The sequence below is a fragment of the Callospermophilus lateralis genome, chromosome X (genome assembly GCF_048772815.1).
Source record: "Callospermophilus lateralis isolate mCalLat2 chromosome X, mCalLat2.hap1, whole genome shotgun sequence".
NCBI classification, from domain to species: domain Eukaryota; kingdom Metazoa; phylum Chordata; class Mammalia; order Rodentia; family Sciuridae; genus Callospermophilus; species Callospermophilus lateralis.
This window is the reverse complement of record NC_135325.1, coordinates 46580222-46601815: the sequence shown is the minus strand read 5'-3', so window position 1 is coordinate 46601815 and position 21594 is coordinate 46580222. Positions and strand designations below refer to the sequence as shown.

At 34.2% G+C, this 21594-nt stretch overlaps 1 protein-coding gene across 3 annotated transcripts in view; it reads left to right on the top strand.

Annotated features, from left to right (window-relative positions):
* Window positions 1–21594, top strand: part of Atp7a (ATPase copper transporting alpha) — a 140420-nt gene that overhangs the window by 104458 nt on the left and 14368 nt on the right. For 2 of the 3 annotated variants that reach the window (XM_077107695.1, XM_077107694.1), the window contains 12 exons: window positions 2755–2918; window positions 4119–4280; window positions 5871–5947; window positions 6152–6377; window positions 7600–7833; window positions 9596–9687; window positions 11493–11620; window positions 12666–12820; window positions 13052–13186; window positions 17198–17392; window positions 18913–19095; window positions 20873–21089. In XM_077107695.1, coding sequence (XP_076963810.1) covers window positions 2755–2918; window positions 4119–4280; window positions 5871–5947; window positions 6152–6377; window positions 7600–7833; window positions 9596–9687; window positions 11493–11620; window positions 12666–12820; window positions 13052–13186; window positions 17198–17392; window positions 18913–19095; window positions 20873–21089 — 1968 coding nt within the window. The remainder of the gene's footprint in view (window positions 1–2754; window positions 2919–4118; window positions 4281–5870; window positions 5948–6151; window positions 6378–7599; window positions 7834–9595; window positions 9688–11492; window positions 11621–12665; window positions 12821–13051; window positions 13187–17197; window positions 17393–18912; window positions 19096–20872; window positions 21090–21594) is intronic. The other variant, XM_077107696.1, reaches the window with a different exon arrangement.

The following is a 21594-nucleotide window of genomic DNA, read 5'->3' as shown; positions in this document are numbered from 1 at the left end:
ATTCAATCATGCTCAGATGTTTTAGCTCATTATATACATTCATACTTATAGACTTTCAGGATAACAGTATTCTTCTTAACCATTCAGATGTTATAGTTATTATATATTGATTATGTATTATGTTTAATGAGATCTGTCTTAGTTTTGGTACTTAGGTTGTCCTAACCTACTAAATATCTCAGTCATACATTCACAAGGGTTGGATAAGGAGATATGGATGAGTGTAAACTTACCCTCATCATTGGGTAAATAACTCCAAGTGTATGTAATAATCACAACATCTATGTATTAAGGTGAAAACATTATTTCAACAAAATATATGATATACAGAGCCATCTTCAGTTTAATAATGTTTTATTTGCATTCTGTTATGTCTGCATCCTTCATTACAGCCCCCCATGATTTTAAACTGGAATATGGTAAACGCTTAAGTTATTTTGATTATTTTAAAAAAGAGGGAGGTTGCCAAGCAAATGAACAAAAAGAAGCTAGCAAGGTTCCTGTTTAATTAGAGAACTGAATATTTTGGGGCAATTCAGAAATTGACTTTTTATGAAACAAGCAATACCTGTACCAGTTACAAAACTTTTTAAATTCATTTAGCACTTTCTTCTATTTACTATATACTGTACCCTTTATCACCTCTTAGCCCAATTAGGTATATTGCTAACCTCGCTTGGGTCACTATATTCACTTTTCTTAAACTAAGTAGCATTAGCATTTACTCAATTAAGTGTGCATTATATTTCTAAAAATGAATAGAGTCAGTGAAAGTAAAATTCAGTTGTAGAGCAGGTGCTTTTTTAAAAAAATTCATTCTGGGTTTAATTCCCACTACTAAAAAGAAGAAAAAAAAGATTTGAAAGAGTTTCAATTATAGTTAGAGGAATTTAAAAAAATTAACTAATTTATATAAGTGATTGAGTTTTTATATTTTTAATTTATATTTTAATTTATATTTTTAAATTTTTTTGTAGTTGTAGATGGACAGAATGTCTTTATTTTGTCTATTTTTATGTGGTTCTGAGGATCAAACCCAGTGGCTCACACATGCTGGATGAACGCTCTGCCATTGAGCTACAACCCCAGCCCGTGAACATAAGTTTCAACATTTTTGAAATCTGAAAAATCGTATTTCCTTTCTGTTTCTGCTTAGCTATAGATTACAATCAACTGAAGCAAAAAGATTTTTTTCCCTCTTTCTGTATACCCTTCTCTTCCTATTGATACTCTTCTTGTAAACTGATCATCTCAATTATTTGGTACCCATAAAGCCCCAAATGCATAGAGTTTGTATATTAGGTACTTTTAAACTTGAAACTATTATTAAATTAATATTTTTTTTTTCCTGTATTTTTTCCTGTATTTTTTTCCCTTCCTGTCAAACTGCAGAGCTGACCTATGGACTATTAGCTCCATTTCCTGTCAGATAGCCACAAGTACCACAGATTCCTAGAAAGGGCTGCTATTCTGCTGTGTGGAGTTAATTATCTTCTTGCAGTGTCAGCAGTAGCTAGTCTACATAAGTGAAATGGATTTTAACAAAAGTTTGTATCAACAAACAGCAATCATGTTGTTTGCTTTGTTAGCAAGTTGTATGACACTTTTTTTCCCAAGAAATAAGAGCCTTTTAGCTTAGTGTGTGCTAGACAATGAAACTGAAGAATGTTAAGAAATGATTATTATTTAATAATATTACAATATGTACATTGGTATATTCTTGGATTTTTTGCTACAATTGTGATGATTGTCTAAGTTCCTTTCTCCAGAACTCTATCTTATTAGCTTCTAAAAATGCTTATGTTTACAAGTATAGTCAATTTACTGATTACAATCCATAGGGCTTACTTGGATCCCAATTCAAGCAAAAAACTGTTAAACTTTTTTTTTTTAATATTTATTTTTTAGTTTTTCGGCAGGCACAACATCTTTGTTTGTATGTGGTGCTGAGGATCGAACCCAGGCCGCACGCATGCCAGGCGAGCGCGCTACTGCTTGAGCCACATCCCCAGCCCCTAAAAAAAAAACTGTTAAACTAATGAACAGTTATAATACAATTTGTAGAAATGTGAATACTTCCTGAGTATTTGATGATAATGAAGAATTATTTTAGGTGCAAAATGGTATTATGGTTATTTGTTTATATTTTGCGTTGCTGGGCTCTGTGCAAGATAAGCAAGCATTCTGCAACTGAGATACACCTCAACCCTATTTTGATTATCTTTGGGGACTTTATCTTTGAGAAATACATATTTAAATATTTACACATGAAATGATATAACATCTGGGATTTTCTTCAACATAATCCAGGTAGAGGGCGAGGAATACCATGAGTAGTAATATAGATAAATAAAAGCTGGGTGTGGTGGCACATACCTGTAGTCCTAGCTACTTCCCAAGGATCACTGTGCCCAAGCGTTAGAGGCTAGTCTGGGCAACATAGTGAGATCCTGTCTCTTAAAAGAAAAAGAAAATTGGCCAAGTAGTATTGATAATTGTGGAATCTGGGTGACGTTTGCATCAAGTTATTTATATTTTTCCTCTCTTACGTGTATATAACTGAAACTTTCCATAAAAAGTTTATGAAGGACAAAGAGTTTTATTTGGTTTGGGTTCAAGACTTGTATAAAGTTAAGTAATTAGTTTTACTTTGATCCTTTACAGTTAAATGAAAAAATACAAAGATATAACATTACTCCTTTTTTAGAAGGACTATTATCTCTATTGTTTTATTATCTCTATGAATGTTCCTAGGAATATATTCTGTACTTGTTGCCCTGATGGCTGGCAAGGCAGAAGTAAGATATAATCCTACTGTTATACAACCACCATTGATAGCAGAATTCATCCGAGACCTTGGATTTGGTGCCACTTTGATAGAAAATGCTGATGAAGGGGATGGTGTTTTGGAACTTGTTGTAAGTAAGACTTTTTGTATGGTTAATAAAATTTCCAGGGAAACTTGGTGAGGGTTCATAGAAAAGTTCTGAAGATAAAGGCTGGGAAAATAAGATATATAATGAAATAAAGGAAGGATAAAATATGAGTTTGTGGTGGTCTTCAAGCATAGAATATAATTGTTGTATGTTCATTAAGAATTAGGTTTGAATGAGTAAATGAAAATCAACTTTTTAATGTAGCATGATTTCTATCTAGTAAAGAATGAATTCCAGATACACTAAAGATTTAAATTTTATAAATGAATTTATAGAACAGATGTAGGGCATACTGGTTTCAAATGATCATTTTCCAAAAAAGATCATTTTCTCCAACCTGGAAAATCAGCTGCTAGGGTTCTTTCCTATAGAAATATGAGCATATATAAGGTTATATTTGTTATAAAACTTTAAGAACAAAAATTTAGATCCAACCTAAATGTCTTTTAATAAGAAATGGCTATATAAATTAAATGTAGACATGCTATGGAACAAAATACAGCTATTTAAAAGAATAACAATACAGCCAGGCACAGTGGCACATGCCTGTAATTCCTCTAAGTTGCCCAGGCTGGCCTCAAAGTTGCTATCTTTCTACCTTAGTCTCCCAGGTTGCCAGTGTTAAAGGTGTGCACCTGTGATAGGCCTGGCCTATTGTTTTTCTTTGAGGAAAAGTTTTGCTGAGGTTCTCATGTAGTCATTCTGAAAATCCTGCCCATTCAATTTAAATTTTAATACACAACTAAACAATAACCCCACTTAAGATGTAGAGAAAACCATATCTTTATAGACACAAAGTTGAAACTTTTTAGTCACCTATTAACTTTCACTAAAAGTAATATTAAAGGCTATATACTTCAGCAGGATGCAAAAAAATCTAGAAAGAAGCAAGGCATTTAAATATGAGAAACAATGAGAGATAAGAAATCCTCTATTACTTTAGTAGTAGGGACAGGAAGAGATAGATTTTTAATGAAATGCTCTTCTATCTAACCTGTAGTAGTTAGGACTCTATATCTTTGTTTCATGTAATATAAAAATGATATTCTAATGATAATATCTGAAGCATACTAATAGGACAGATGAGATTTTTCATAAGAGTCCTTTTAGTTAAAAGTACTAACTCATATTTAAAGGAAGAAAAAGAATATTTTTGAATAACAAAGGCTTTTTCTTCAACAGGTAAGAGGAATGACATGTGCCTCTTGTGTACATAAAATAGAGTCTACTCTCACAAAACACAGAGGGGTCTTCTACTGCTCTGTGGCCCTGGCAACAAACAAAGCACATATTAAATATGATCCAGAAATTATTGGTCCCAGAGATATTATCCATACAATTGAAGTAAGTACCAAGGCTTTGCCCTTCTGTATTCTTACCTACTTAACCAACACCTCAGTATATCACATCTGTTTTGCTTCAGATAGAGACAATGAAAAAAAATCTGACCCCTTTGAATATTCCAGATAAGATCTATCTCAAAATCTAATGCAAATGTTTCTGATTTTTTTCCCTTGGTCTTTGTTAGGAAAATTTAAGCAAAGGTACATTTAAAGCACTATTAATTACAAACAGACTTAAGTTAGAACTACAACTCAACTTAAAATATTTAGAAAATGGAAGTGAAGGCTTTTTATGTGTGTGCTGCTGGGGATCAAACTTAGGGCTTCACACATGTTAGGCATAAGCTATACCATAAGCTATACTCTAAGTATACCATAAGCTATAGAAAATGGAAATAAATCAGATTTGTTATGAGTAAGATTTTTGTTAATCACTAAGTAGATGAAGCATCATGTTAGATACATTGTTAGGTCAAAGCAAAAACTGTTTTTAAGTTAAAGTAAAAGAATTAAAAAGACAAGCCCTTTTTTTTGCACCATATTTATCCTGTGTTCTTTAGCAAATTTTAAGCAATAATACATGGAAAGTCCTTTAAAAATTTCAATGTGCTATAAAATTGATCTTCCAATAATCTAAAGTTTATTAATAATTCAGAGAAGATCCAATTAGTAAAGGTAACAATACCATTAACATCTTAGTGAAGCTAGAATTATTGAGTACCTATGACACAAAGGTATCATACTGACATGAAGGTACTCAATAATGCAAGATTGCAAAGCTTCAATTCCTAATTCCCACAGCAGCATAGCCATCTTAATTTTGGAGGTGAGGATACTCAGGTTATGAGAAGTTACTTGTCCATAACTGGTAAGTATAACTGGGATTTGAACCTAATCACTCTGACTCTCTTCTCTGTACTACACTACCAAGATGTAAGATGGCAACAGTTTTCCTAGCAGTTAAAAATATAGTGTATGTTAGTATCTAAACTCATGTGAGTCTCACTTAGGTGTAATTTCCTTTTTATACTTTGTTTTATTGGGGAAAATGATTCTCATTTAAGTTCTATTTCTGATGGAATCAGAATCAAGACTAGCATACATGAGGTCTTGAATAATGTATTTAGTATGGTGCTAGCTTTTGTGAACTATTTTTTTTTTAATTTTTTTGTTAGTTGTAATTGGACACAATACCTTAATTTTATTTATTTATTTTTATGTGGTGCTGAGGATTGAACCCAGCGACTCCCATGTGCGAGAGGAGCATCCTATCGCTAAGCCACAACCCCAGCCCTTTTGTGAACTATTAATGAGAATCCCTACTGAGGACAACTGCAGTTGAGTTAAATTGTTAGTTTGAGAGCAGAAAGATAGACATTAACTAAAATTAAGGAAATATTAACTTATTTGATGAAATATTAGAAACAAAGGTAATCAACATCAGGAAGCACATAATCTACATATTTCACAGAGGGACTTACACTCAGTAATTGAACTGAATAGCTCTAAATGACAATATCATGGCTTAGAATTTCTCTATATAATATTTATATGTTGAGTGAAATAATTGTTTTCTCATGAATTTCCTTAGAGCTTAGGTTTTGAAGCTTCTTTGGTCAAGAAGGATCGGTCAGCAAGTCACCTAGACCATAAACGAGAAATAAGACAGTAAGTACTTTTTTGGGATGTCAGTAAAAAAAACAGATTTTGACTCCTCATTGCAAATTTAACTTCCTGATAGCATATGAGTTTTTATATCATCCTTATACTGGGTAGAAAGGTTACAATCTGAATTTCTTTATAGTACATAGCATCTTTAACCATTAGCTACTTAATAAATTATGTTTCTTTTCTTACTTTTTTCCATGTAAGATGGAGACGGTCCTTCCTTGTGAGCCTATTTTTCTGTATTCCTGTAATGGGGCTGATGATATATATGATGGTTATGGACCACCACCTTACAACTCTTCACCATAATCAGAACCTTAGTAATGAGGAAATGATCAACATTCATTCTTCTATGTTCCTGGAGCGCCAGATCCTGCCAGGATTGTCCATTATGAATTTGCTGTCCTTTTTATTATGTGTACCTGTACAGGCAAGTGAAATGTAGCATGCATATTTGGTAGTAATGAAAAAATATCCAAAATGTGGCCAGGGAAGTTATTACTGATTGCAAAACAGGTATTAGTGAGAAATCTGATCATTTTATGTTGGATGTTTTACAAAACTAATATGAAACTGAATAGTTAGTTGAAGTACATAAAAGATGTCATTTAATTCCTAAGAATGTTGTTAATGACAAAGCAGAGAACAAGAATTCAAATTTTTGGATTTGATATTCATATCTATTTCTGAATATAGCTTTATATTTATTATTTTTCCCTGGCACTTCAGTTTCTTACTTTCTATATGTTTTCAACCCTTGTTTTGAGATAAACTTTTTATATATATATTTATTTTTTAGTTGGACACAATACCTTTATTTTATTTATTTATTTTTACATGGTGCTGAGGATCAAACCCAGGGCCTTGCACGTGCTAGGCAATCACTTTACCACTGAGCCACAACCCCAGCCCTTGAGATGAACTTTGTGGAATAGAACACTTCCATTTAATAAATTTCTTCCTTTATTTGATTCTTATAAAAGGTAATAATGATTTTAAAAACATCTTAGTATGTTTCTCATACTAATGAAAATGAGCTTTCCAGTTATGTTTACCAACAAATGCAGCCAATAGATCCAATAGCTTGTAAAATACCACTTCGGATGACTAATGGTGCTAGGTGAAGGGGTTGAGTTTTATGAATCTGATATAACTTTACTATGTACATATATAAATACACCACAGTGAATCTCAACATTACATATATCTACACGACTGGGATCCTAATTACAATAAGATATAGTCCATGCTCATATAAATGTATCAAAATAGATTCTACTGTTATTATAACTTTTAACATGTATAACAAAAACATTTTTAAATCCTGACCAAAATGTTAATTTTTGCCCTTATTGTTGTGTTTTGTTAATATCAAAAAGAAAATCCAAGAACTAGCTATCTTTCCTTATAATGTGAAATATCCATTGGATCACAAAAGACAGCCCTCAAGGATTTGTATAGCAATTTGAATCTCTCCTTCTACATCCACATCTGCTAAAATATAAACTTACCTCAGCTTAAAATCTCCCCTTATATTTGTGTATCAGTTAAAAGCCAGAGGAATTGTAGATATTGATACTTTAAGTTGTTGAAGTGTACATGTGGATTTTGGTATTTTTAAATACTGAATGATTATCATTCCTATATTACAGTTTTTCGGAGGCTGGTACTTCTACATTCAAGCTTACAAAGCATTGAAGCATAAGACAGCAAATATGGATGTACTGATTGTGCTGGCAACCACCATTGCATTTGCCTACTCTTTGGTTATTCTTCTGGTTGCAATGTATGAGAGAGCCAAAGTGAACCCTATTACTTTCTTTGACACACCTCCTATGTTGTTTGTGTTTATTGCACTAGGCCGATGGCTGGAACATATAGCAAAGGTAAAGTAAGAAAGGTTGATGTTTATTAAAATCCTGGGTATCAGATAAATGACCACAATATTTTCTATATTGATTTATATAATAAACCATTTACTGCAATAAGTAGGTTTTGGGAAAAATTGGTTTTTAAAATTTACTTTTATTGGTGCATTATAATTATACATAATAATGGGATTTGTTGTTACATATTCATATATGCATATAATGTAATTTGGTCAATTCCATTCCCCAATACCTCCCCTTTGAACATTTTTTTATTAGTGCATTTGAATGGTTTCATTGTGACATATAAGTACATGCCAATAACATACTCTGATTTATCTACTTCCCCATTACCTTCCTTTAGCTTTCCCTCCCCTTTCTCCTGATTCCCTTTCATGAAAGAAGTATTTTTGTTTTGGTAATATTTAAGTTGAATAGTACTTTAATAGATTTAACAAATTTATAGAATAAAGTATGTACATGATTATTTTAAGAGGGAGACATTTGAGAAACATTTATATCACATTACTAATTAAAAGACTGATGTAACCACATGGTTTAAAATAATGATGGAAAAATTTCATTTATGGTCCCATGTTATAATTTAAGTTGCTTTCTAATTCCTTTCTATTTAAGATTTGCAAACATAATGTATATTTAGCACTTTGTATCCTTAACACTATAAAGTTTTTTTCCCAATTTTTGCAGTCTAGAGAATTATTTCATATTTCTTTCTTTTTTTTTTTTATGGGGCATACCAGAGGTTGAACTCGGGCACTCAACCACTGAGCCACATCCCCAGCCCTATTTTCTATTTCATTTAGAGACAGAGTCTCACTGAGTTGCTTAGCACCTCCCTTTTGCTGAGCTAGCTTTGAACTTGTGATCCTCCTGCCTCAGCCTACCAACTGCTGAGATTACAGGTGTGCATCATCGCACCCGGCAATTATTAATATTTCTGAATAATAGCATATTAAGTCAGCATTCTTTAGTATACTATTCTGCTTTTGTTCACAATTAGGTTGTTTCCATTTTTAAAAAATTTTAGATAATTCTGCATTGAACATATTCATGTCTAATAGTTATTTCCTTTGAATTAGTATCTTTATTGAAATTATAAAGAATGTGATTGCCAGGTTAAAGGGCATAAGACTTTCTCTGTTTCTTGCTATAAGTTGTAGCCAGAAGTGTTTTGCCATCAAGGGTATGTCAGTGAACTAGTGTACTACAACCTAATCAGCATTGCATTTTATCTAAATCTGTGCAAAGTTATTAGGCATTAAATGATATTTATGGGTTGCTTTAGCTTGTATTTTTCCATTAGTAATAAACACTATTCCATGCAGTGGATATTTATATTTCTTTTTAAATGATTTGCCTATTATGTCCTTTTCCAATGTATTTATTGAATTCCTAATATTTTCTTTTTAATGTATACTATTCATAAAATATATTTAATACTTTCAATATTTTGTATGCTTCATTTCTAAATATTTTTATTGTAGTTATAGATGGACAGAATGCCTTTATTTTATTTATTTATTTTTATGTGGTGCTGAGGATCAAACCCAGTGCCTCATGCATGCTAGGCAAGTGCTCTGCCACTGAGCTACAGCCCCAGCCCTGCTTCATATTTTTGATATGAACTTTTTTCTCGTTTGAACAAATTAATATTTCCAAAGCTGACTTTTTGGCAAATGTTAAAGTTATATCTTAATTTTAATTAAGATCTGAACATTCTATTTCTTAGCATTGCTAATGTATTTGTTTTAATTTATAGGGCAAAACATCAGAGGCTCTTGCAAAGCTGATTTCACTACAAGCTACAGAAGCAACTATTGTAACTCTTAACTCTGAAAATATCCTCCTGAGGTATTTATCTTCATTCTTTTCCTTTCTCTTTTTTTTAACTTCTTACAGAAATTTTCAAATATACCTGGCAGTAGAGAGAAAAGTTTCATAAGACCACATAATTCATCTCCCAGACTTAACAGTTTTACATATTTTGCCACGCTTTACTTCATCTAGTCATTTTATCTTTCTTTCTGTTGTTGTAGTAGAAGTTTAGGCCAGTCTGGGCAACCTAGTGAGACCCTGTCTCAAAAACAAACAAACAAAAAAGACTGGAGATGTAACTCAGTGGTGGATTACCCCTGGGTTCAATCACCAGTACTTCCCCAAAAAAGCATATCCAAACCATATTGTTTTATTGCTAAAATTCTGTATAAATACTTCTAAAAAGGGGGACATATTCCATTTTACATCTATCAAAGTAAACAATGATTCCTTAATGTCTTCTTTTTTTGAACCCAGGTGTGCTTTACCACTGGGCCATATCCCCAATGCTTTTTATTTGTTTTTATTTTGAGATAGAGTCTCATTAAATTGCTGAGACTGGCGTTGAATTTGCAATTCTCCTCCTGCCTCAGCCTCTTAAGTCACTGGGATTGCAGGTGTGGCACCATCATGCCCAGCTACTTAATGTCTTCTAATAATCAATCTGTATTCACATTTCTCCTTTTGTCTCCAAAATGTTTTAAGTATCTTTGTTTGAAATAGAATTCAAATAATATCACTGCATCATTTGCAGTTTTTAAAAATTAGTTGAGTTTTGCCAGGCGTGGTGGCATGTGCCTGTAATCCCAGTGGCTCAAAACCAGCCTCAGCAACTTATTGAGGCCCCATACAACTTAGTGAGACCCTTCTCTAAATAGCTGGGGATGTGTCTCAGTGGTTAAGCCCCCACTGGGTTCAATGCCTGATACCAAAAAACATTATTTGAGTTTTTATTGACACACAATATTTGTAAATATTTGAGATGCAGTGTGATGTTTTGATTCATGTATACATTCCTATCATGTGTCTTATGTTTCTTTTAATCTAGAATATCTCCTTCCTCTTTCTCCCCACCCCCAATATAATTGACTTGTTGAAGAAGCATCCATCAGTTGTTCTATATAATATTCCACTATCTAAATTTGTCTCTTAGCTTCCTTGTGATATCATTTAACTTGTTTCTTTTTATTGTTTTGGTACTGGAGATTGAACCTAGGGGTGATTTGCCACTGAGCTACATCTCTCACCTTTTTTATTTTGTGACAGGGTCTTACTGAGTTGCTTAGGCTTTGCTAAGTTGCTGAGGCTAGCCTCAAATTTGTAATCCTCTTGCCTCAGAGTCCTGAGTCACTAGGATTACAGGTGTGTGCCTCCACACTTGGTTCATTTAACTTATTCTGTAACTCCTATGTTACTTATAAATTGGAAATTAGAGTTAAAGGCTTGATTAGATTCCATTCCTTTGTATTTGTCAGTTTTGTACTCGTAAAATTATTAGACAAATTTACACAATAAATTTTTCAGTTAAATAGAACCCATCACATTATTTTTAAATCTTTCACTTATTCATTAAATGACTATTCAACAAATATTTAGTAAATATTCATTAAATGACTATTCAACAAATATTTAGTAAATATTCAACAAATATTCAACAAATATTTTGTGCTCACTAACAGTGAGCAAGACCAATGTGGTAGTTCCTGACTTAAATGTTGATCTTAGCTTCCGTTGGTAGTAATTATGGAGCCTGAAGCTTGACATGAGCTACAAAGCTTACATGGGTAGGTCAGGGTAAAAACTATATTGTTATGATACTTTTTATGTTAACCTACATTCAGTGAAGAACAAGTGGATGTGGAACTTGTACAACGTGGAGATATCATTAAAGTTGTTCCAGGAGGCAAATTTCCAGTGGATGGTCGAGTTATTGAAGGACATTCTATGGTAGATGAATCCCTCATCACAGGTAATGTTTTTTTTAGAGGCTTGTGATATGAAAGTGAACTGAATCCAAAGTGTTAATGAATATAGGCACTAAAGATGAAGCACTTTTTGTAGAAACTCTACATGAGTGAATTATGAGCAAAGAGAATATGAATTACTTTTAAGATTGTGTTAAATGAGTTTCTTCAGATTTGCTTTGTGGTTTTAGTTATGCTATTGGAGACTCTTCATTGAAGATTATTAATTACCTGAATTCCTAACCAAAGGAAGTTGTCTTAGTCTCCTTTAGAGCCAGATAGGCTTTGGCAAATTTTTTTCTGGGCAATTATCTGTTCTCTCTTCTTGCCGAAAAGACTGGTCAAGTCTGATCTGGGTTACAAATACAAGGTTTCTGTATCAGGGTCTGCTCTAAAAGAGTAGGCCTAGAGTATTTTTAGAGGTCTTAGATAATTAAGGCCAATTAGGGGCAGAATTAAAATAACTTCTTTCCTCCTCAATTCTCCAGATAGTCCCAGAAGGGGCTCAGTTTATGGACCATGGAGAAATAATTTAATGCTCTGTAGGGGTGCCATTTCCAATCTGGATGGGAAAAGTCTTAGTTCAGGAGGACTGTCTTACTCACTGTAGTACAAATTAGTGTCCCTGACCTTGGTCCATTTTCCCATGCCCTTTCATTCCAGTCATTTTTATTACAAAGAAAAACTCCTGCCTACATTTCTAAGTGCTCCTTGAGAACAAGTTGAGAACCAGTGATCTAGGACTAGGGTGAAGCTCCAAAAGTATCTCTTAACAAGAGCTAACATATTAGGGTTTTTAGTTTGAAGTATGTATTCCTGGGTTTGTCCTAGAACTGACATGAGGAAAAGGGGAGGGCAACTTTCACCTAGGCATTTGTCCAGTATCTGTTTTATAAAGGGAGAATTTTCTCTAGTTTCTTTTTAAAAAATTTGTTCTTTTTAGTTATACATGCCAGTAGTTTCCTTATTTCTTGACAGTCAACAAATGGTGGTACATTTGAAAGTGGTAGTCATCTATGCTGCCTGAATCTCTCTTTACTATTCCTACAGGGGAGGCAATGCCTGTGGCTAAAAAACCTGGCAGCACAGTGATTGCTGGTTCCATTAACCAGAATGGGTCCATACTTATCCGAGCAACCCACGTTGGAGCAGACACAACCCTTTCTCAAATTGTCAAACTTGTGGAGGAGGCACAAACATCAAAGGTAGCTTAACTCCCCCAGTAGAAAAAGAAAAGTATTTTCCTTAAAACCTTCTCCAAGTAAATCTTGTTCAAGATTTTATATTTTCTTTAATTATTTTTGTTGAATGGTTATGGGGTTTATTAAGATATTTCTATCTGTGCTAACTATTGAAAAAATTTTCTGTATTCAGTATCAGGAAAGGAGACTTTGAGATAAAATAATAATTATTATTGTTATGATTTTTAATTCTAGGCTCCTATCCAGCAGTTTGCAGACAAACTCAGTGGCTATTTTGTTCCTTTTATCGTATTTGTTTCCATTGCTACCCTCTTGGTATGGATTATAATTGGATTTCTGAATTTTGAAATTGTGGAAACCTACTTTCCTGTAAGTGACTTGGAACAACTCATTATGCAAAACCATTTGTGAGTCTTTTGCAGAAGTAATTATGTGGACATAACTTATAAAATTACCAGTATGGGCTGGGAGTATAGATCAGTGGTAGAATGCTTGCTTACCTGGCATGCATAAGGCCTGGCTCCAGAAAGAAAAAAAAATGGGTAAAGGGTATTGGCTGGGTATGGTGGCACATGCCTATAATCTCAGCAGCTTGGGAGGCTGAGGCAGGAGGATCGTGAGTTCAAAGCTAGCCTCAGCAACAGTGAGGCACTAAGCAACTCAGTGAGACCCTTTTTCTAAATAAAATACAAAATAGGGCTGGGGATGTGGGTTGAATCTTGAATCCCCAGTTCCAAAAAAAAAAAAAAAAAAAACCACTACTCTAGTATCTACTTCTCTCCAGGGAACATGTTCTAAGATCCTACTCAGTAGATGCCTGAAAGAGCACAGATAGTACCAAACACTATATATATAATTTTCATTCATTCATGTATATATATATATATATATATACACACACACGTATATATAAATGAAAATATATATATATGAATGAAAATTATATATATGTGTGTGTGAATATATATAATATACACACACAAATTTAATGCCTTTTTATATTAACTAAGTACTTATCGTGTACTATGACTATAACTTTGCAGTTTGATATGCAACTAATTTAGCCTGTATTATTTTTCTTCCTTCACAGTTTCACTAGTAGATGATTCATTTTTATAGTAGATCTTAGCAACCTGAGCATAATTTTTTTCTTTCCTTATTGTCAAGAACTTTCACCTTTTCACCTAAAGGAAGCACTTATGACATCTCTTTGTCATATTCAAATTGTCAACATCATATTGTTGAACTTTGGGGACATTATTAAATAAAAGAAGGAGTACTTAGGCTGGGGTTGTGGCTCAGAGGTAGAGCACTCACCTAGCATGCATGAGACACTGGGTTTGATCCTCGGCACCACATAAATGTAAAATAAAGATATTGTGTCCACCTAAATCTAAAAAATAAATATGAAAAGTAGAAGGACTACTTGAACACAAATACTGCAATACCTCAACAGATAACTGAGAGAAAGCTACTAAGTGACTAATGGGTGAGTAGTATTTAGCATTGATATGCTGAGCAAAGGGATAATTCATATCCCAGTGGGACAGAATGAAATTTCATCAGGCTACTCAGAATGGTATGAAATTTAAAACTTACAAATTATTTATTCTGTAATTTTCATATATATAATCTTTTTTATTTTTTTGTACTGGGGATGGGACCCAGGGGTTCTTAAGTTGCTGAGGCTGGCTTTGAACTCGTAATCCTCCTGCCTCAGCCTCCCGAGCCTCTGGGATTATAGGCATGCGCCATCATGCCTGGTTCCACCTAATATTTTTGGACCACAGTTTTCTCAAACTGCTAATAACTCAAACCACAGATAAGTGGAAACAACTGTATCTTTAAGGGGATGGAGTGGGAGACTTGCTTTTATGTAAACATAAAAGATTTCCTTTTGGAAAAAAATTTTCATTATGCTTTGTGATTTTTCCAAAAGGAAGTATTGAACTTTTGCATTTTATACTTAGTCTTGTTTCTGGCATGATTTTGTTTTCACAAAAGACTATATAGATACATTAGAAAAACTTCAGATGATCTCTAAAGTTTGTTGTTGTAAAGTGATAAAGTAGACTTGCTCTGTGCCTCAAATTAGGTATATAAGTTTAAATCACTTCTGTAATCTTCCATTTTCTTAGATATACAATAGAGATAATAATACCTACATTGTAGAATTATAATTAGTATTAGTTAAAACATAACATATGTGAAAACATACATATATGATTGCCGCAGTCTGGCTGGGCACAATTCAGGAGCCACTTGTCAAAAGAAACGAACTTTATTTTTAGAACCACACACCAAACCACACAGCTCCTCAGGAAAAACCTTCAGAGCCCAACTGCCACCACCGGCTTCCCACAAGCCTCTCAACCTCCCACACTCCTCCTCCTCTTGAGGCTGATTGGCTGGGTCGCGTGGGTGGAGCCTAAAAAAGTTCCCCAATGAGCAGCTCCATGGTCTGAAAGGGCGGGGAAACAGCCCAAATAACATCACTGCAGAGGAGCCAATCAGTTGGCATCTAGAAGTTTGCTGGGGCTGCTGTGAGCCAATCATCAGCTGGCAGCTGGAAGTTTGCTGGCAGCTGGAAGTTTGCTGGGGCCCCTTCGGCTGTGGCTCTCAACATATGATATACATGAAAGCGTAACACTAGATATCTGTGAAAATCTTTTCCAATTTCATTTCTATATAGATCTATTGTTGGATGAATATTTAAAAACTTAGTAAAAACCCTAGCACTTTAAGAAAGATTTACTTTGTTTTATGTTTTTAAATGCCATGCTGTACACTGTTTTATACTTTTTGTCCCTTCAGTTAAAGAAAAAGTAGAAAGTAGGTGTGGGGGCACACACCTGAAATCCCAAGTAACTCAGGGGGCTGAGGCAGGAGATTTATGAATTCAAGGCTAGCCTTACCAACTTAGTGAGGCCCTGAGCAACTCAAATCCTGTCTCAAAATTAAAAAAGGGCTGGGGGTATAGCTCAGTGGTTAAGTGTCCCTGGTATAAAAAAAAAAATAGCTGGACATGGTGGCACATGGCTGTAATCCCAGCAGCTTGGGAGGCTGAGGCAGGAGGATTGAGAATTCAAAGCCAGCCTCAGCAAAAGCAAGGCACTAAGCAACTCAGCGAGACCCTGTCTCTAAATAAAATCTGAAAAAGGGTTGGGGATGTGGCTCAGTGGCTGAGTGCCCCTGAGTTCATTCCCTGGTACCAAAACCAACCCAAAACAAAACAAAAAATAGAATCATAACAACTGTGTATCTATTTCATGTTTCAGTCATTGTACATCATATGCGTACATCATTTATTGGTATAACATATATGTACATAATATGAAAATATTTGTTTAAGCTATCCATCTTGGTTAAGTGCACAATTAACAGTAAGATTGTTGGAAGGGGGCTAGGGTTGTGGCTCAGTGGTAGAGTGCTCACTTAGCACATGCAAGGCGATGGGTTCCATCCTCAGTACCACATAAAAGTAAATAAATAAAATAAAGGTATTGTGTCCAACTACAACTAAAAAAAATTTTAAAAAGATTGTTGGAAAATATTTTAGAATGTGTGTTCTTCAGGAATTTTTTTCATGAATTCCATGGGTCCTCAGAGATTTTGCCTAAAACTGCTAATCATATTTCCCCACATGAGCACTCAGTGTTACTAGGAGCTCAACTAGGGCATAAGCTCAGTTCACATTGTTACATCTGAAAGAATTTTGTTGAAATATGATTTAAATACCTTGACGTGCCAGGTGAGTTTTTTTATTGTCTTTAAAGAATAGTGTAAAAGGCAGATTTATGATCTTTTTTTGGTGTGTGTATGTGTGTGTGTGTGTGTGTGTGTGTGTGTGTGTGTGTGTGGTGCTGGGAATTGAACCCAGGGCCTTGTGCATGTAAGGCAATCACTCTATCAGCTGAGCTATATCCCCAGCCCCAGATTTATGATCTTAGCATGCAGAGGACTAGAATTCTATTTGTTCAGAATCACATTTATTGAGAATCATGCCCCATGTTTATAGCTATTCCTGAAAGTTCATAGTATGAACACTCAGTCTTCATATGGGGAAGAAAAAAGAAAGAAGAAGAAGAAAAAAAAAAGAAAAAAAGTGGAGTTTTGTCTTCCTTTTATATTCACTCCATAGTTCGTAATGTTGGAGTAATAAAAAATGAAATCTTGAGTTTAGTACTTATTTATCAGTTATGTCACTATTATATTCATGAAAGAAAAAATTTCTTACTAGTAACCAAAACATATATGTTGGTATCTAGGTAAGATATGTAACTTTAACATTGTTGTCTTATTTAAACGGGCTAAGCTTTGTTTCTTTTCTTTTGAACAGCTTTAAATCAATTAACCAAAATTTATACCTTTCTTCTAAAGGGCTACAATAGAAGAATCTCCCGAACAGAAACAATAATACGCTTTGCTTTCCAAGCCTCTATCACAGTTTTGTGTATTGCATGTCCCTGTTCACTGGGACTGGCCACTCCAACTGCTGTGATGGTGGGTACAGGAGTAGGTGCTCAAAATGGCATACTTATCAAAGGTGGAGAGCCATTGGAGATGGCTCATAAGGTAAGGCAGTTCCCAGAACTACAAATTGCCCCATCCAAACTTGAGAAGAGAGTCCTAAATTATTTCCACGTAGTTCATAAGCTGAGTTTTTTCTTGGACTGTTCTAATGGTTGAGGTAGAAAAGTGTTTTGGTTCTGCTTCAGATTGGCTTTAGTTATCGAAGATCTCTAAAAATACTTCAGATTTATTTTCTTAGAGCAGACTGATGTGGGAAACCTGTAGCCTTATACCAGCTCAGTCTAGACAAGTCTTTAGGGCAGGAAGATGGAATAAGTATTTATTTGGGAAAATTTGCCAAAGATTAGCAGGCTTCTAATGCATTTGTGTGTGACCCCCTGTTTATGTTCTTCAGCATTAACTTGCATCTGCCTTTACAATGCACTTTCTTTGCCTTTGCTGCCACCAACTGGCAGTTCTAAGCCATGACTTCAGAAATATAATTGTGTCCCTGATCTGTCTCATATTAGGATTTCATAATCTCAACTAAGGCTATTTGACTTCAATTAAAACCACATTTCATTCATAAATAAATAAATAAATAAATACACATTTCTACTAATATGAGGATATAAAGTATATACAGATGTATGCAATAAATATAGAAGAAATCTGGAACTGTATCTAGCCAGTGAATACAGGCCATTTTCACAGAAATGTTTTTATTTTGGTATAATTCCAAATTTAAAGTTGCAGGACTAGGATAGAGAACCATACAACCTTTGCTGCAGGTGATGGGCACCTTTCTGAAGAACAAAGACACTCCTTTATGTAACCACAGTACAATTATCAAAATCAAGAAATTAATATTGATATAATACTATTATCTACACCTATGTTCCAGTTTCCTCAATTGTCTCAACAATGCCCTTTATAGCTATATTTTCTCTTGTCCAGAATCATGCTTTGTATTTAATATTTATTTCTCTTTAATCTTTGTTCCTTGAGCTATTGTTTTTCGAGGTTCTTATCTTGCGTTTACAGTGAGGTGCGTGTGTTCTGGAATTCCAGATTCTTCCCTTTTCCATTGTGCGCTGAGTTTCCCACTTTGGTTCCCTGAGCTTTCTCTTCTCAGCCCAAGTCTCAAATCAAGCCAAAGCAACACAGCTAGTCTTTACTGGCACTCATTGCAGCGTAATTACTTAACTATTTTCTTATAATCATCTGTATACTGCCCAGATTTCCCCAACGGATCTATAATTCATTAGTATTGAAAGCCTTTGTGTTTTCCCTGGAGGCGCCAGAGGCCTCTTAATTACCTATTAACAGTCAACCCTTAACAATTAGCTCTGATTGTTTAATCATGTATTCTCAGACATTTAGCAGTATTAAACAGTTGAGTGTTTTTCCTTTTCTTTCCTTTTTGTTTTCCCAAAGACCATGAAGTCAAATTAAGTCAAAAGTCAGTCTATACAAAACAAAATAGTAATCTGTTTGTCAAAGTAAGTATTTTCTCATTTCTGGAAAGGTGATGTTAAGGATTATCAAGTCATAGATGGATTGTATTTTTAATTTTCTTACAGGTAAAGGTAGTGGTATTCGATAAGACTGGAACCATTACCCATGGAACCCCAGTAGTGAACCAAGTAAAGCTTCTAGTGGAAAGTAATAGGATATCACGTAATAAGATCCTAGCCATTGTGGGGACTGCTGAAAGTAATAGTGAACACCCTATAGGAGCAGCTGTAACCAAATACTGCAAGCAGGTATGGTTTTTTCTCTTTTACAGTCACTCCTGCAGAAACTACACAAGCCAAATCTAGACTGGTATTTGGCTATAGTTTAGCTATATAGTTGATAAGAGGCTAAAAGACTTGTATTTTTTCATTTAACCATACATGTCTTATTTTCTTCACACAGGCACATATAAAGAAGAAAACAAAACTCAACTATAATCCTACCACATAGATAACCCCTGTTTACACTAACAATTAAAATAGAATATATATTTATGATAGGAAAATTCAAATAGTTCAGTGAATTACATAATAAAAAGTGAAAACCCCATTTCCTGTCCCCCTTCCATAATTTTTCTCTCCAAAATTTAACAGCTGTTAATCTCCTCTAGTCATTTTTAATGACAACTTTATTAAGAGATAAATCATATAGTATAAAATTCATCTTTTTAAAGTACATGGTTAATAATTTTGGGTTTATTTACAAAGGTGTGCACCTGTTAACCATTTTTTTTAAAGAGATGGAGTCTCCCTGTGATTCCCAGACTGGTTCCTAATTCTTGGGCCCAAGTACTCCTCCTGTTTCAGGCCCCTGAGTGGCTGAGTATATACATACAGACCATTGCATTGGGCTCATTAACCATTTTTAGTGCATAAACAAACCTATTTATATTTATCATTTTTCAAAACTTTACATACAAAGGCCATACAATGACCAGTCTTTGATACCTTGCTTTTTATTTGGTTACATGAATTTTCTGTATCATATTGTTTTTAATGACTATTCTGTTGTATGATTGATTTTTTGGCTTTTATAATGTACACTGTACATCTTCATGAGCTTTTGTAAGTCCGTCTCTGTTAAATGCCTCTCAGTGCAATTGCTAGATCAAAGGATGCTTGCAATTAAATTTTGATGAATATTAGAAACACCTATATGATGAATATTACCAATGCCCATATAAGAGTTTCTACCAGATTATACCAGCACCCAAAGTTATGGCTGCTCATTTCCCTACATTCTTACCGATATTTTTGTTCCAATTTAACATGAAAAACATTTACTTGTTGATGCTTTGCTTTGCATTCTTTAATTATGAGTAAGGTTGAACATATTTTTATGTTTATTGGCCATTTGAATTTGTTTTTCTCTAACCTGTCTGTATCTTTTGCCTGTTTTCCCATAGGTCTGTCTTTTTCTCATTTATTTGTATGAATTCTTTATTAATTATCTCTCATTCACTTTACACTTAAAAATGTGACAATTTTATTACTGGTGTTGCCATTTCTTCATTTGTTCTTTCCTCTTACTAATTCTTACTAACTGGCTTCTTTACACTCAAATCAAACAACAGACAGGATGAAGATATAAAGAGCCAGGAAACAATGGTGGCCCCCAGAATTCTTTGGGCTTACTAAGGACTTACTGATAGTGTACTCTGGTAATTAAAGGCCCTGTTCTTTGTTACCCTTTGCCCTGCACTGAATAGAAAACCTGACTTGATTGCGAATTAAAAATTTAACTTGTGATTCTCTATTGGAAATGGCAGAGAATAGCAGGGCTTCCATATTTTCTACAAATTTGCGACAGTAAAATTAAAGGATTTGAGACTCTCCTGTAACTTTGTATATTATACTCAATGCTCTGTTTCTTTACTCTTATCAAAATCCACTATCAAGTAGGCAATGATACATGACAGTTTTATTCAAAATACTTAGAATTCACCAGGAGTATTCTTGGATCTTGCTAATGGATGACCTTGGATTATCAGATCAACAGAGGAAATTCTTCTTTTCTATTTGTTAGGAGCTGGACACTGAAACCTTGGGTACCTGCATAGATTTCCAGGTCGTACCAGGCTGTGGTATTAGCTGTAAAGTCACCAATATTGAAGGCTTGTTACATAAGAATAACTGGAAGGTAGAGGAAAATAACATTAAAAATGCATCCCTGGTTCAAATTGATGCAAGAAATGAACAGTCATCAACTTCGTCTTCCATGATTATTGATGCTCAGCTCTCAAGTAAGCTAATTTTCTTTGTAGTATGAATAATGGTGCAGTTATGAACAAATGGCTAATTTTATAACCCTGAACTGTTATATAAGAAACAAAATTTGGCATCATGATTTCATTCTCTCTTTACTATGGGTCATATGATATCTTCACTCAGTTTACTTAAGAACACTTCCCAACTGTTTTCATTGACACCACCATAGGGTGGTCACGTCTAGTTTTAGTTGATCTTCTGTGATCCTTCTTTTATTTCTCACTATGACTATTCCCCACTGCAAATTATTATACTTATCAAATAGAAAATTATGGTTCTCGGGCATGCATTCTTTCTATTTTTGCCCAAATTATTCCTTTCTCATAGGAAGAGATGTCCCTTGTCTTGCCTAACAAATTCCTTCATCTTTGCTCTAGATTCTATGCTCTCTTAATTCCTTAGGGACTTACCTTTCTCTGTCATATTCCATTGCTTCTCCATTTTCAACTCTTTTTCTGTAGTAGCTTCTTGTCTATAGGC